Source organism: Amborella trichopoda, chromosome 3 (genome assembly GCF_054954075.1).
Source record: "Amborella trichopoda isolate Santa Cruz 75 chromosome 3, AtrichopodaSantaCruz75HAP2 v2.0, whole genome shotgun sequence".
NCBI classification, from domain to species: Eukaryota; Viridiplantae; Streptophyta; class Magnoliopsida; order Amborellales; family Amborellaceae; genus Amborella; species Amborella trichopoda.
In genome coordinates this window covers 2,920,042-2,937,543 of record NC_142338.1, presented here as the reverse complement: position 1 = coordinate 2,937,543, position 17,502 = coordinate 2,920,042, and the positions used below count along the sequence as shown (strand labels likewise).

At 33.3% G+C, this 17,502-nt stretch overlaps 2 protein-coding genes across 12 annotated transcripts in view; one reads left to right on the top strand and one right to left on the bottom strand.

The window, feature by feature from the left end:
- The window catches only part of LOC18439782 (immunoglobulin), a 30,378-nt gene extending 27,128 nt beyond the window's left edge, over positions 1 to 3,250 (top strand). For 6 of the 11 annotated variants that reach the window (XM_088862853.1, XM_006849940.4, XM_088862851.1 and 3 more), the window contains 5 exons: positions 104 to 210; positions 296 to 349; positions 448 to 531; positions 1,622 to 1,785; positions 2,870 to 3,250. In XM_088862853.1, the coding sequence (XP_088718979.1) occupies positions 104 to 210; positions 296 to 349; positions 448 to 531; positions 1,622 to 1,785; positions 2,870 to 3,017 (557 nt within the window). In that variant the 3' untranslated portion in view covers positions 3,018 to 3,250. The remainder of the gene's footprint in view (positions 1 to 103; positions 211 to 295; positions 350 to 447; positions 532 to 1,621; positions 1,786 to 2,869) is intronic. The other 5 variants (XR_016052712.1, XR_016052711.1, XR_016052713.1 and 2 more) reach the window with 1 other exon arrangement.
- Positions 3,251 to 15,276: 12,026 nt separating this feature from the next.
- On the bottom strand, positions 15,277 to 16,970 carry LEA4-5 (Late Embryogenesis Abundant 4-5). The gene is made up of 2 exons (XM_006849939.4): positions 16,771 to 16,970; positions 15,277 to 15,861 (listed from the first exon to the last, which is right to left on the bottom strand). The coding sequence occupies exons 1-2, from the start codon at positions 16,876 to 16,878 to the stop codon at positions 15,535 to 15,537; spliced, it is 435 nt and encodes a 144-aa protein (XP_006850002.1). The 5' UTR covers positions 16,879 to 16,970; the 3' UTR covers positions 15,277 to 15,534.
- Between the last annotated feature and the right edge of the window lie 532 nt (positions 16,971 to 17,502).

The window sequence follows — 17,502 nt, the reverse complement described above, 5'->3', positions numbered from 1 at the left end:
ATTATAATATACCTTCCCATATTTTTATTGGACTCAAATCCTCTCAATCTTTACTCTAAAATGGAAGTGAAAATAGCTAATTTCTGGTACACGTTTTTTGCAGCAGAAGGCTACATTCGAGGAAGGTCTTACAATATCAGGATGGATGACCAAGTTTTACTTAGATTTTCTCCTAAAAACTCTGATTCGACTTATTATTTTGGCGACATGGTAAGTAGATAGCAACCTTTCTTCTGTTGTTTCATGGTTAGAATATGCATTCACCTGTGACCAAGAGATTTATATTTGGAAACAGATTGGTGGCACTCTTACTTTTGCCCATGAAGAAGGGTCGAGACGATGCCTTGAGGTACACCAAAATATAAAATCCACCTTTGATCTAATTATGATTCACTCGTAATAGGGATTTTATTTGATAAAAGGTGTGCTTCCATTTATTGCCCTCAGGTCTCTATCACCTTGGAGACTTCAGAATCTATCAGTCAGCCATTTGTTCATCCTTCACGTAGAAGCTCCCCTACAATTACAAAGGTAAGGAATTGTTTTTGGGGAAAGAATGCCCTGTTCATTGGATCATGGCGTGCCACTAAGGCACTAATTTTTCCTGCTGATGGATTTTAGTGATGCCCAAAACGGAATTCTGGCATTGTTATCTTCAACCATCAGTCAATGGGAATAGATGGTGGGTTTACCCTTTGGGTACCAATACCATTGTCCAATGGACTATGGTATTGTTTCCCCTTAAGTAGCACACTTAACATGTATTAGTTAACCTGCACATCCTTTTTAGGTTATTAAGTGAAAAAAACGGACATCGTTACTAGTTTCAAGATATCGAGGGTTTTTCAGGCATTCCATTAGACATTATTTTCTTGAAAACATAGTGAGAAAAAGAAGTCTTGGAGTTTTTGACAGTTGGACACAAGTACGGCATGGACACGGATGGATTCTTTATTCCGAAGAATTCTTAAGAGAGGATTCTTGAGACGTGGAATCCAACATGTATGGATTTTTCTTAGGATAACTTCTTTTTATTTTAGTATTAAGTTTTTTTTATATTTAAACTCTAAATGTAGAAAGGGGCCACATTCAAACCTCCAGTTCATAAAACCTGTATCTTCTACCTGTACCATGGTCAAGTACTGGTGAATTCCTCACTCTACCTTTGTTGGATTCATGGATTCTCCATCGATTCTTGTGTGATTATGTGCCATCAGATTCTTGCATATCTTTTTTGCAGCAGAACACCATGTTACTATTATTAGCTTTTTGCTTTGTCAATCAATCATGCTCCTCATCTGGCATGTATGTATGTATATATGCGTCATACATATTAGCAATTTAGCATAATCTGGTTGGTATGGGGTGTATGATTCTCCAAAAGTCACCATCCATTCCTGTTGATGGATGGTGGAGATTAACTAACCCGAGTGCTTGTGGTCCCACTATGGTTAATCCCCCTGTCCATCATCAGTGTTGTACAATGGATGCCCCTTCAAGTACATGCGGGCATGTAGCGTACTCCTTTGGTTAACGGTGTACTTTCCCATCTAAAATTTGGTAATGTTCTAGTTGAATGGATAATTGATGGCTAATTACTTAATTTTTTCTGATTATGCAGATCCAGTGGGACCACCATGAAGTTGTTGCTGACCTGCTGCAGACAAGCTTCCTCTTCTCAATACCAATGGATGGACCCATGTCTTTTTCCACACCTCGTGTTTCTGTACAGTGGGCCCTCCACTTTGAATTCTTTACCACCCCAAAGGACATAGACTGGACTAGGTCATGTTTCCATTCCGCTTCTTTTTTTTTTTTGGTGGTTATTTTACAAAAAAGGCCCTGATATCAACTATTTAAGAAACCATTGGACTGCCCAAATGGTAATGTTTTGTATGTGATAAACGATCCCATTAACTTGAGTAAGTCTGACGAGGGGGAGAGATCTGGTGGAATGCTTGTAGCTAGTGGTTGCAGTGAGGAGTGCTACCTGCATGCGTGCTTTGCACAGACATGCATGTGTGTGTGCATGTGCGTGTGTAAGTGAGAGAGAGAGGGAGAGAGAGAGAGAGGGAGAGAGATGCCTGGAAGAGAAGTTTGAGCAATTTCAGAAAACTCACAAGCATTCTTGAATTCTCGCTTTTTATATGGTTTTGAAACTGAGTTCCAATTTTTTACTTTAAGGTGTACCACTTTCGTTCTTTCTTTTTATTCCATGTATGCCGTTTCTCTTGTCAACTCAATATTAGTATCGGTTTATTACATTGAAGGAAAAATCGGGCCATCTAATTGGTCACTGCCCGGTTAATCGCCGGTTTTGGTTTTCAGCGGTTTTGGCCATTGGCCAGGTATTTTTTAAAAAATTAGATAAAATCCCAAAAAATAAGGGATTTTGTTTGTAATGCATTTTTTAATGTTTTTCATCATTATGACAAAGATTGGAAATTGTTTTGGCCATTAATACTTATTTTTTCATTTTCCCATCTTTTTTTGGTAAATTTCAAAAATACCTCTAGGCACAAATCGATGTTCTTTGTTTAATCATTATTTAAATATTGTTTGATCATTATTTAAATATATTTTTCATATTTTATTAGAGTTTTTTTTTGTATTTTTTGTATTGTTTTAATACTTTTTGACCCCCCAAGACTTTTTGGTTAGAACGGTTGTACCGGTGGGTTTACCGGTTAGGCTTGAATTGCTTCAAGGCCTATGTCTGGTTAACCATTCCGGTTCGATTTTTCCTCTAGTTTATTCTCTAGTTTGACATAATTTCCATCACTTTTTACTTCAGTGAGTCTTGACACAAAATTCATTTATTGTAATGATAAGAGTTTCTTCCTTCCATAATTATCTGATATCATTATAGGTATGACCATCCTCTTCTCATTGAGAGGAGAGAGAAAGGAGAGTGGGTTCTTCCAATAACTGTGCACGCTCCTCCACCTCAAACTCAATCTGCTCAAACGAGGAGAGAGAGGCCCTCATCACCAACCTCTTCCTGGCTACGCTCTTAAGGTTAGTGAACACAGATACAGCGGGTTCATTTGTTTTAGCTATTATTTCTCTCTCTCTCTGTTTTCTTTTCTTTTCCTTTTTGATGCTTCCATGTTGCATTATTCCATAGTTCATTTTTTTTATTTTTACTTTTGGTTAAATGAGTTGGTGGATATCTGAGTTGAGGAACTAGTGATTTGACTAGATAAATGTAATTGTTATTTTCATGAGTTAAGATTTTTGTCGATTGAAATTCATGTGTTGTATTTTGGCATGCATGTGCAGCATACATAACTTATTGAACCTATACATCTTGACATGCTCATGCACATGAGAAACAGGCGCATTTGCATTTGTATTCATGTATGAGAAAGCATATTATGATCCATGATCATGGTACTATTATAGTGATGGTGGTCATCACCTTCCCTTCAATGGGTTGGAGAGTGATGGAGAAAGAATGGGACGTAGAAATGGCTTAATGACCTCTGGTGGGACTCTCTCCCTTCATCACCATCCAACAAATTGATGGGATGGTGATGACCCCATTATTTAGTTGCCATGATCATGTGAGTCATATTGCTCTGCATATTTTTAGCAAAGGAGCAATTGAGATCAGCTGTCCGTTGTTAACATTATCATTAGCAAAGGAGCAATTGAAAAGTCATGTATGAAAACAGTTAAAAAATTTTAGCATGCAAATGCAGTACAAAGCACGTAATTTGGGACCAATTTAGATTCTCCAAAGAAAAATAAAAGATTTGCGGTTGCACAATGCACGATTAATCGACATTCCTAAATTGTGGTAGCTGCTTAAGTGTAAAAGCCAGCTCTGATTTCACAGCAAATAGTTTGCACATTCATGAAACTAATTGCCAGTTTGAATGTACCCAAAATTGGAATATTTTTGGTTTGCAATCTAAAAAACTTGTGGAACGGATTTGAACCATTTGGACAACCGCAACTTTTTGCTAGATTGTTAGATTGAAAGAAAAAAAAAACCTTCGTGTCAAGTCAAAAGTTACCGTCCAAAATTATAGACTTGAATTTTTTCGGATGAAAATGCGGCTTTCTCTAACCCGGTGCAAACCCCACACCCAGCTTTCTCTCTAGTTACCCATGACCCGACAACCCAACTCTCCGCTCTCGCTTTAGTTGCCAACCCAAAAAACCCAGCTCTCTTTTTAGCACCCTGCTACCCAACTCTTTTGCACGCCCTCTCTCTCCAAGAGCTCCTCTGGTGCCACTAATGGTTTAGTGGCCCCAAGCATCATATGTTGCAGAATCCAAATCTGTGGTGCAACTTGAAGGACAAAGATTTTGAGGCTTCATAGTTACAGAACCGGCTGCAATGGCTTCTTCTATACCGCAAGAGATAGATCGGTTAGAGTGGTGCTGCAAGTGGAGCTCTCTTGGTCAAATTGTGCCATCAAACACTTAAATCGTGTGAGCACAATATCATTTTCTGCAAAGTGAGAGAATTGATAAGAGATTGCAGGAAGTGAGAGAATCACATATTTTTCATCAGTTTCGATTCTCTTTGACCATCTGTCTTTGTGTCGACTGGAGTCCATGGTTGATTCAAGGTCTCCACTTTGACAAGCCTGTTCAATGGTTCTTGCGGTTCTACCTCCATTTCTCCTTCAGTTAGTATCTGGAGTCTACACTTCGTCGCAACCTGAAGCCATGAAAGCAAAAACCCTAGTTTTCAAAAAAAAAAAAAGGTATTTTGCAGAGAACCCAGTGTTCATCAGAAATAACACAAACCCCAAATTTGCATACATGGACAAGTTCTCGCAGAAACCCTTCATCTTTAAAAAATAACAAAAAGCCCTCTTCCAAGTTTTGGGCTGCTTTTCTCCGTAAAATAGGTATATCTTTGTAACCTGGGATGTTTTGCTCCTTGTAAATTTGATCCCTTAGTGTCCTCTCTCCATAAGAAAGGGCTAAACTTAACGGTGTTGCTCCAAAAGAAAGGGCTGAACATCAAACCACGATTTACTTCATTGGAGGTTTTAGGGGTAATGGTCTTTATTTTCAATTGGGTTTCTTTGGGTTTTATGGTACTGTTGATTTTTGGGGTTTTTGGGTGGGAGTTTTTCCAGGATATTTTGAGGTGTTTAGGTTCTAGAGAGAGAAAGTTGTATAGAAACTGATTTTTGACTTATGGGAGGGATATAGGAAAACCTTTTGGAGAGTGCACACTCGAAATAGATATCGAGCAAATAAAATCTGCTTTTAGTATTTAACACCCCATCTAAACAGTCCAGCAGAATAATAAAAAAAAGATAGATTATATTTCTCAATGAAGGATATAAAAACTTACAATTTTTTTTTTCAATGTGAAGGCTTTTATTTATTGGAAAGTATATAATGAGACCATTTATTTTTTGTACAAGGTAATCACAATTAATCTTGATCATTGGACGTCAAATAGGGTGGCTGCATTTATTTCATTGACCGAGCTCAATGTTCAAAATTTTTTTTTTCGAACTTTGTGATATATCAAAGCTATCATATTTTACATGTAAGTAATTATGACTTTTTTGTACAAAAGATAAATGGTCTCAGTGTATACAATCTTTTTTTTTACTTGACATCCAAACTAGCCCTAAATAATTTTTTCGGGTCTCCAGGAATAAAAAAAGAGTGACAATTCTGTAGCGTTCTAGTGCCGTCAGTTATAACAGCACATGAAGAAACCGTTGTTTGACTAGAAAAGTATTCTAAACATCGGGAATCTAATTGTCACCAGAAAATCAATGTGGAGCTCCTAAGTTGGTATAGATCTAATCAGTTATCATATGTGAGAATGGCCTTTACTGATAAAAAAAATGACAATGGCAAATGGACCATTATTAGGGCATCAAATCTTTTTCCGACTTTCTATAAGAAATTGATCTGAAGGATTTTTATTTTTCGTGATTCGGATCCTCGGAGTGAAAATACCAGAAAATGAGGTCCAGGAGAGTGTACCACGACATTCTTCATTAGAAAAACTCAATTCCAAAAGAACTATCTTTTTGCCTATTATCCCCCCCCCCATCTCTCTCTCTCTCTCTCTCTCTCTCTCTCATATCCAGGCAGGCCGTAAGGGCCCGGTTGTGAGATTATCATTTCTTCTTGCAGACAAAATGGGTAAACCCATTACATACTTTATTTAGAATGTATTTAGCCAAGAGTGTATAGCCAAACAGGCTTTGAACTATCAAAATGATCATTTTAACTCTTCTTCTAGGGATGAAAAAAAAAAACGAAACAGTGCATTTCCAGAATTACGAAGCTTGTATCATGTGATGTGTGTCTCGGATTGTCCATTTTCTAGGGTTCACAAATATGTCAAACACCATTTTTGGAGCTTTAAAATTCTAATGAGATTTTGAGGTTATTAAAGGACCTTCTGGCATCAAAGCTGCATTTCTTGGTGGGTTTTTGAGGTGTGGATTTACTTGTCATCATAAGGCACAACTTTAAGCTATCTGCACCTTTTATTAATGGGTGAGGTTTGTACAAGGTGTCAACCTTAAACAATCACAGTAAGGTACAATTCAAAATCTTATTACAAGATATATTTTCGGTGCTGAAACTGCTATCATGACCTGAGGGTCTATTTTTCACTGCTGTTATGAAATTGAAAGTTCAAAAAATGATGTAGATCTAGCATGTCTATAAACACTTATAAATCTTAAAAATGGACGGTGTAGATAATGTGCAGCAAGATGTGCTATTTCTAAGACTTAAAATGCATATCGAGGTTAAGATAATCAATTGGAGAATTTTCTAATAATGAAACAATATTATTCGATGGGTTTTGATGTGCACTTTACTTCTACAGTACAAGATTGATACTTTGTATAAATTTTTTGGAAAAAAAGAGCATGTCACTGGAAATAGAAACTACAACGTAATGATTAGGGTCTTGGTAGGGGTGCTACCACCACGACCCTGACCCTGACCCCTTTCGTGAAGCCGGTATCCTTGGATTGTAATTAACTATGCTTCCTGTCCCCATTAAAAGCAACTGTGTTTTGGCATTTTTGGAAAGAACAAAATGCAAAGCTGTAGATCATGGAAATTGTTGCTAGTTGGGCTTCATCGAAAAGAAGTTATTGAAAACTTTCATGATCCTTTCAGACTGATGTCAATGGTAGCTCCTTGCATATCACGGTTAAAAAGAGGCATTGCAGTATCAGACACTATACTCGAATGCGATCGAAAGAGATTCTGCAACCAGTTTTCATTAAGAGTATCGGATACTATTATTAAATTATACCTTTATTTTTTATTATTTATCTTTAGTATAAGGTGGTCACAATTAATCTTGACCTTTGGATGTGAAATTGGGTCTTTTAGATGTGAAATTGGGTGGTTACATTTATTCCATTGACCAAGCACAAAGTTCAAAAGAAATTTTCTTGAATCTTGTGACACACACATTATATATATATATATTTGGAAGATACTACAAAACACCTATAGGCAAAAATATACAGTGATTTTGCCTACCCTCATTACTGTCCAAAATTCATCGCACGGTCACGATTGTTCGGTAGTATTTTTTTTTTTTTAAGAAATTGGAATGATATGAAATTTGGAGTGTGTGTTCATAAAAAAATAGGCGAATCTACAAAAAATTTCAAAAAAAATATTTTACATGAAATAAATTGACCAAAATACCCCTAAAAACTTTTGAATAGTATTTTGGTCAATTTATTTCACGAATTATTTTGTTTTTATATTTTTATTAGTACATCTCATTAAGATGTACACACGCTCCAATTTCAGATCATTCGGATTTGTAAAAAAAAAAATGAAAAGTAAAACACTCTCGGATAATCGTCATCGTGCGATAAACTTTGGATGGTGATGAGGGTAGGCGTAATCACTATTCATTTTCACCTATAGGAAAAAATGAACAGTGATTTCACCTACTCTCATCACCGTCTAAAGTTCATCGCACAGTCACAATTTTCTTTAGTATTTTATTTTTTATTTATTTTTCTACAAATCGAAATGACTTGAAATTTGGAAGGTATGTTCATAAAAAATAAGCAAATCTACCAAAAATATTGAAAAATTATTTTACATGAAACAAATTAATAAAAATACCCCTGAAATGCTACGAAGGTATTTTGGTCAATGTTTGTTTCTCAAATTATTATTTTTTATATTTTTATTAGGTGTGCCTCACTAAGATGTACATACGATCCAAATTTCAGATCATTCCGATTTGTAAAAACGAAATGAAAAATAAAACACTACCAGACAATCGTGACCGTGCGATGAACTTTGCATGGTGATGAAAGTAGGTGAAATCATTGTTCATTTTCGCCTATAGACGTTGAGAAGACTTTTCTATATATATATATATATATATATATATATATATATATATATATATATATATATATATATATATATATATATATATATATATATAGGAAAAAACAAGGATTAGCTTTAGCTCATTAGCTTATGTGAACAAACACAACGGCTCTAACGGTCATCACGTCATTTTGTAGTTGAATTTTAATTTTTTTTTACGAATCAAAGTACTTTGAAATTTTAAGCGTGTGTTCTTCAAAAATAAGAGAATCTAATAAAAATATCAAAACAATAATTTGCAAGAAATAAATAAACCAAAATACCCTTGAAAAAGTTACTAGGTATTTTAGTCAATTTATGTATTACGAATTATTTTAAAATATTTTTTTAGGTACCTCTTGATGAGAAAAATGGATAACTAAAATTTCAAGATATTTGGATTTGTAGAAAAAATATTAAAATTCAAATAAAAACTGAAGTCGTGACTTTCAGATCGGACCATATATATATATATATATACCACCTATAAGTGAAGTTTTATAATATTTCACCTACACCTCATCACCATCTAAAGTTTATCACACGGTCACAATTATCTGGTAGTATTTTAATTTTAATAATTTTTTTTATCAATCAGATTTATCTAAAATTTTAGGCGTAGGTACAGATGACCTTCTTGCACTAAAATAAAACATAAAAACAATAACAATTATAAAATAAAATAATGAAAGTACCTTTGAAACTTTATAGTGGTATTTTAGGTCATGTTTATCATCCAACTTATGTGTTTTATATTTTATTCGGGTGCATCTCACTAAGGCGTACACACCTTTTCAGATCATTATGATTATTAAAAAGAATATTAAAATTCAAACGCTACCGGACATATGTGACCGCGCGATGAACTTTGGATGATGATAAAGCCGTAGGTGAAGCGTTTTGTAGTGTTTTCCTATATATATATATATATATATATATATATATATATATATATATATATATATATATATATATATATGAAGATACTACAAAATTCCTATAGGAAAAAATGAACAGTGATTTCGCCTACCCTCGTCACAGTCCAAAGTTCATCGTACAGTCATGATTGTCTAGTAATGTTTCATTTTTCATTTTTCTTTCTATAAATCGGAATGACCAAAAATTTAGAGCGTGTGTTCATAAAAAATAAGAGAATCGACGAAAAATATCAAAAAAATATTTTACATGAAATAAATTGACCAAAATACCTCCGAAAATTTTCGGGCGCATTTTCGTCATTTTTTTGCGAATTAGTTTTTTATATTTTTATTAGGTGCACCTCACTAAGATGTACACACGTTCTAAATTTTAGATCTTTCCGATTTATAGAAAAAAATGAAAAAAAAAAACACTAGCGGACCATCGTGACCGTGCGACGAACTTTGGACGGCGATAAAGGTATGCGAAATCGCTGTTTATGCCTATAGGCGTTGGAAAGACTCTTCCATATATATATATATATAGGGTGCAGTTTGGTTAGGTTCTAACCAATCAAATTAGAGCCTAGTTTCAAATAGTGTCAGGAAATATAGTTTCAATACTAGAATTTTCATGATAGCTTTAAAATATATTTTCATCTTTATTTATAAATTTTAAAACTTAAAAGATAGTGTAGATCGAAAGACCTATGAAAACTTGAAAATCTTGAAAATTGACGGTCCAAAAATGTGTTAGAAAATATACTATTTCCAAAACTTGAAATCTATTTTTTTTTTCTCATGTCCGTGCATCTTGATGTCGAGATGATCAATTTGACGATATTGGACATAAAAACAACCTCTCTAATGAAATTTTTGTGATTGGCTCCAATTTGATTGTTTATAAGAGATCTCTTGCCATACAATATTTGGACCGTGTTTAATATGTTTATAGATCAATCTAATTTTAACCATTTTTTAAATTTAAAATTTTATAATTAGAGAAACGTGGTTTCTCTCAAATTTTCGGCTCTAAATTTACATTTCATGACAAAATTTAGAAGTGCATCTTATTTTAATTGTTCATGGTTATGGTCGCAATTCTTTTTAAAGAAGAAAAAGGCATATGCCTTATTTTAATATGATTTCAAAGAGAACCTGTTTTTAAAAGGGTACGGTTTATATAGAGTCGAGGCACTAAACAATCAAAATAAAGCGCAACTTCCAATAGTATCAAGAAATGTGGTTTCAATACTTCATCGCTAATTATAAAATTTAAAGCTTCGTGTAGATGGAGCAAATCTATGAAAACTTGAAAATCTAAAAAATCGACGGTCCAAAAATGCATTATAAGATGCACTATTTTCAAATCTATTTTTTCTCATGTCCATGCATTTTGATGGAAAAATGATCAATTTGACGATATTTGGATATCAAAACTTCTTCTAGTGAAAATTTTGAGGTGAGCTCTAATTTGATTGTTTGGAGCCTCGGCTCTATATAAACTTTTCCCTTTCCAAAACGATACTACCTTACTTTAATAGAAAAAGTTTATATAAAGTTGTAACCTTACCTCTAGAGCTACCGATGCACTTGAAAAATCCATCCAAAAAAGTAGTTTTAATATTGAAAAACCCTTTGATTGATCGTATCGTCATCGAGATGTATGACCATGAAAATAAAAATATTTTAAGTCTCACAAATAGTGTATTTTACAACATATTATCTATACCGTTTATTTTCAAGATTTTCATATGTTTATAGATATACTTGATTTTAACCATTTTTAAAATTTAAAATTTTATAATTAAATATAAAAATAGATACTGAGATAATCCTAAAAACATTTACATCAAAATTATATATAATGATCAAATTTGAAGGTGCACCCCCCCTTTACCGCTACGCATGCATCCGCATGCCAACCGCACCGTACTTTTAACTGCTTAAGGTTATGGTGGCACCAGTATGCAGACAGACCTTTTTTCAATTTTCTTTTTAAAGAAGAAAGAGACATATCTTCGTTCTAATCGCATTTCAAAGAGAATCTTTTCCAAAAAGATCCTGTCGATACTCATAACTTTTAATTTCAAAACCCCATATTTATAGAAAGCCTTTTAACCCAAGGAAATGTTTTTATGTAACCCCACATGGGGCCATTTCTTAGCTGTTCTATCTAAATCTATGATTGTTCATACCACAATGTCACACCAAACACTTATTTTATTTTTTATTTTTCTACAAAATATTTTTGAATAAAATTTGTTCATACCATCATAAAATTAGGACAAACCCAAAAAAATAAAAAACAAATATTTTATTTAAAAATAAATTATCAAAATATCCCTTACAATTTTCCAAAGTATTCCAATAATTTATATCAGAGCAAATATTTTATTATTATTATTATCATTGTCACATTTGTTCCTGTAAGATACCCAAATTATGCATGCCTCAAATTTTGCCTAGATCACTATAACCCATGGATCACCTCTAATTAAAATATATTAGTCTCATAATTAAGATATATACCTTCGTTATGGCAATTGTAATCTCAAAATTTCAGATCCCTAGAATGTCCATGAACTAATTAAAAATCGTTTTTGGCATTATAATCTCAAATAAATCCTTAAATCATATTCTTTTCTGCCCGTCTTTACATCAGCCCTGTCCCACCTATCCCTATCTTTTAACTATTTTATTTTTTTGTATTCTTTATATCACACCGTCCCGCTCAACCCTACCTCTCGTCTCTTTAGAAATTTTTTTTTAAACCCAAGTTCTAGCCCATCTTTAATATAATCAATTTTTTGAATCTCGTTCTAGCCATCTTTAAAATAATCAATTTTTTGAATCAAATAATCAATTTTTTGAATCTCGTTCTAGCCCATCTTTAATATAATCAATTTTTTTGAATCTCGAGAATAACTAAAAGTCAAGACCCTCCAGTAGCACAACTCCACAAACCCAGTCAAGCACCAATACGTGATAAGAGTAAATTTAAATGGGCAATAAAACGCGTATCGGTGTCTCGAATCGGACATCTCAAAAACCCATTCGAATCGACGATCCGAATCGAGAATTGACTGAATCGATCGAATTAAGCTTTAAAAAAATTTCAAAAAAAATATTAAAATTCGTTATAAATATTATCTTTTAGAAATCCAATAAAAAATGAAGATACTGTATTATTAACTTTCATTTTTTTCATCAATTTGTGAATATTGAGATGCTCTTTACCTGTATAAACTTATTTTAACCATTAAATTTACATCACATAAAAGAAAAATCATAAAATTATCATGGATAAACTATATAATTATACATGGACTATTATAAAAAGTAGACTAAATCAATGAAAAATAGCCATTAAAATTACGTTTTGGCCAAAAACCCTAATCCGTTAAAAAAACCCAAATTATTATAACCTAACTAACTATAATCCAAATTATTACAACCTAACTAATTATAATATTATATACTAAAATTATAATTATTAGTTTACATTTTATAATTATTTTATTTGACAAATAATAACAAATTAAAAATATTTTATAATATTATCTAATTTAAAATATATTATTAACAACTGTAAAAAAAATAATACATTACATGATTTATAATATAAAAATTAATAAATAAAATAAAAAATTTGATTATCAATATAAAAATTAATAAAATACGTACATTACATGATTTTATTTTATTTTTTATTTTTTTATACTTTTCATATTATTTATAAAAATAATTATACCACTATATACAACAAAAATTAACTGCTATACAAAAAATTAACTTTTTTAATTTTAATTTTTTTATATCTTTTATATTATTTAAAAAAATATTTATACTACTATATACAACAAAAATATAACGCACAAGGTAATTCGACCTTGGGACATCAAAAAAAATAACAGAGATCATAACCATCACACTTCGCCACATATGATTATAAATCGCTGATTAATAAAATATATTTACATTCTATTTTCATTTAATGATATTTGAAAATTATCCCACATCGAAAGGATATTCAACTTTACTATATAAATACCTATGTAATATGAAATAAAACATACACGCGGAAACATTGAGACAACCTCACACGTGAATCACGTGTCCATGTCGAAGTGATGACATCTGCACATGTATATGTAGAATCAAAATGGTAACGTTAGAACCGTCGATTGATGATATCATCGAGCAGTTTACTGTTTAAAATCGTTTAAAACCACCTAAATCCCTCTAAATACGGACAATTCTTGTTTTATGTATAAAACCGACTCGTTCTATGACGGTTCCCAAGTCGAACCAGACGAGTCCGGCTCGACTCGGCTTTTTTTAATCCTTGGGGCTAACCATGTGACGTCGATTCAACACAACACCGATACAAAAGTTCACAAACCCGCGACATTCTCAATATACACAAGCACCAATCACCACCGATACAAAAGTTCACCAACCCGCCACATTCTCAATATCCACAAGCACCAATCTCCAATACATAGAATAGATTTAAGTGGGGAGAGTAGATTTAAATGGATTAGCCTTATGACATCAATTCAACACGACACCTATTCAGATGTGCGAATAAATTCAAATAAAAAATAGAAAAATTGTTAGAAGAATGGAAAGAATTCAACACAACACCACCTATTTAGATGTGCGAGTAAATTCAAATAAAAAAATTATTAAAAAAATTAAAAAATACGAATTAATTTAAGTGTAAAAATTGAAAACAAAAAAATAAACTAAAAAAATAAAGAGTCTACAATTTACATTAAAAAGATAATGAAGTCTATTAACTTTTGTTTAGATGAATCATTACATTCCCATTCGAAACAATCTAGAAACAATACTTTTGTTTAGATGAATCATTACATTCCCATTAGAAACAATGATAGAGAGAGGTATGTGCTTTTTCCATCACCATTACTTGTCTGAAATCCCCGCATATGACCTCATTTGTAATGAAACTCAAAAATCCCGAAAAACAATTTTAGAGAGCAAGGGGAGGCGATTTTTTCCCCTTCATTTATTGCCTCGAGTACACATGGCAATGCGTAAAACATTATTTTCATAAAAATATCCACATTAAAAAATTCCCCCATATAATTTGCGAGTTTCTTTTACACTAAATGGCTGCTAATTAGCATAAAAATTTACACAGCCGAGACCAATTAGCTTGTAAGGATAGTTTCTTTTACTCTAATTGATCGCTAACTAATGTACACAAATTACCTGGGAGAGTTCTATTCGAGAACACATGCAAAAAGTGAGAAAGCTCTCTCTGAGAATTACTTTACAAAAGTGCCAACGCGCCTTGAATTTCCTTTTTAACATATAATTTTGTTTTAACATTCAAACTTTTCCGCTATTTCCTTTAACATAAATTTTTTTTCAACATTGAACTATTCATCTAAAGTCGCAACCTTAAATTATAAACTCAGTGTACTAAAAAATCCATTAACTTTTTTTTTTTATGTTGGATAACTTTCTTATTAATCACTCGAGACGTATAAAAATAATAACAACAAAATTACAAATCCAAAAAATAATACATCTTACGACACAACATTCATTCAGATGTATTAGCAACAAAAAATTCAAATCTTGAAAATTAGTACATCTTACAACATTCAAATCGTTCATTTTCAAGATTTTTATATATTTATAAATATAAATAATTTTAACCATGTTTTAAATTTAAAATGTTATAATTAATGATAAAAATCAATTCTAAAGCCCTAATAATTTTCATAACAAAAATAGATCTTGGCAACATCACACAAACCACACCCTTTCCGAACCCAAATAAAAAGAAATCGACTGCTAGTGGTAAATGTTTGATGAATTATGGACGTTCCAACAAATAAATGCTCACTCGGGCACCAACCAATCACAATTAAATGCTGCCCGAGATTATAAGTAAAGCCATCACATTTTCAAGCTACAAGGGCTATCACATAAAAAATAAAAAAAAACCAAAGCCAAAGCCTTGAAAAAAAAAACACACCCACAAAATATATTATTAAATAGTAAGAAACAATCCGAGGGCTCAACACAATAGAAACAAGCACCCCTAACCAAACTGCAACACCTAATGCCCGGGGGAGGAACAAAAACAAAAACAAAACCATTAAATTAAGAAAATAAAATCTATTGCAACCTGCTTTAACCAAAAGCATAGAAAGGCAGAAACCGCCGTAGCCCTCACTTAGGCGTGCAAAAAGCCCGGACTAGAATAGGCAACAGCTCAACCGTAGTGGGCTCCAGTCGCATACCCGGTCTGCCCAGTCGGACCGGATAGTGGGACCCGCGTAGTGGTACCGCCGGTTCCGGTATTGTGACCGATGGGATGAGAACCAGCCGTACGATCCAACAGCTGATCGTGAGGCTGCCCAGTTCCATGACCGGGAAGTGCCGAACCGGTGCCGTGACCGGCAGCCCGGACTTGTTCCTTTTGAGCAGCGTTTTCGGCCTTGGCTTCTTGCTTGTTGATCTCGGCCTCGTTCACCCTCGCTTCCTTTTTTTGTTGGGCCATCTGCTTTTGCATTGGATCGTGAGCGCTCATCTTCTCAACCTACGGGTCCAGAAAAAATTGTCGAGCTTTATGTATATAACATTGGTCAAAGATACCCTTCTTGGATTATTTTTTTTTTTTTTAAGACAAATTCATTAACAAAAATTGTCTTTCAAATTTAGTGGCAAAGGAGGTAAATTTTGTTCAATCGTGCACCTTTGAAGTGTTTTGACAAAAATGGGTTTGGTATTATACTAACATATAATTGAGTATCTCAACATTAAAATGTAAAGTACGGAAAAAGAAAAAAAGAAAAAAAAACAAGATATAAAAAAGAAAGAGATTCTGGACATCCATTTTCAAGGTTTCCATGCGTTTATAAATGTATTGCTTGATCTGAAAAAATTTTAAATTTTAAAAAATTTATAATTAGAGACAGAAGAGACTTTCCCACCAGCCTAAAAATTATAAACACCAAAATCAATCTCACTATCTCACTACAAAGTTTGGAGGTGCACGTTGTTTTGATCGTTTAAGGATGCAACTTGATGCAGGCCACACCAATTTTTAGAACATGTTTCTTACAATTCACCATTAATAGTGCTTTATAAGATCATCTACAGCATTTTTTTTTTGGTAAATTTTTTAATATACATGGACTATATGTCATCAAATTACTTTTAGTCACAATCATTTTTAACTGTTAATCACAATCATTTTTAGCTGGTAAATATAATCTATTAGATAAAAATCTATCAAAATTAAAAAAAAAAACTTATTGAAACTGAACCATCTAACTTCAAATCTAATAGTAAGATGATTTAGACCTCTTTGTATCAAAGTAAATTCTTATCATACGTATAATCCTTAAACGTTATACATGATATACTTCGCACATGAACAGAAACTCGTAGAGAGAGAGAGAGTGAGCTCACATCCGAAACAAATGAACACAGAAAGAGAGCCAACCTTCTCTTGCATTGTTGCCTTAGTTTTGTCCATCCCAGCCTTGGCCGACGCGGCAACGTTCCCTGCCGTCTCCTTCATCGAAGACACAGCATTCTTCCCAGCCTGCATTCTCGCTTTCTAAAACAACCGATCTCTCTCTCTCTCTCTCTAAATCTTCTTTCTTTCTTTCTTTCTGGTTTTCGTTTTCTCCCTTCGTTTTCGTACTTGTAGTGGGAAGCTTTATATAGACCATAGAAACTTAAGAGGAGGAGGATCGTGGGTGTGCCACGTGTTTTCTAACAGACACCACGTGGCTTTCATACAAGAGACGTGGCGAAGAGAGAACGAAAATTCGATGACGTGTTTCCGGATCGGATAAGGCCTTCGGAGCCTCTGCGATCATCTTCAGATGATGACGCGTGTCCGTAACGTTCCCCAGGACTTACCACGTCGCGGAACGAGATTAGCGACGTGTTCAACGGTTGCCTATAAATCAGATCGGGCGGTCAGCATTTGGTGAGGCACTCTTTAGGGGAGATGTCAGCCGTCCGTCCAACAAGCGTGCCTATTCCTGATGACCGAAATTTCGGAGTGCAGCTTGCAACATTCCGCAACGAATGTTTCGTCAGTTTTAACGGTTTTTGGGTGTTTTCATTTTGAGTAAATTTCGTCCTCAATGTTATTTTACTTAGAAGTGTTGTAAAATGTAATATTTTTAAATTTTTTTTTTTTTAAAAATAATCTAGCAATTAA

Coding starts and splice junctions, on each gene's coding strand:
- LEA4-5 (XM_006849939.4), bottom strand. CDS start 16,878: ATGCAGGCTGGGAAGAATGCTGTGTCTTCGATGAAGGAGACGGCAGGG. Junction 15,862..16,770: donor AGGCAACAATGCAAGAGAAG/GTTGGCTCTCTT, acceptor CTGGACCCGTAG/GTTGAGAAGATGAGCGCTCA.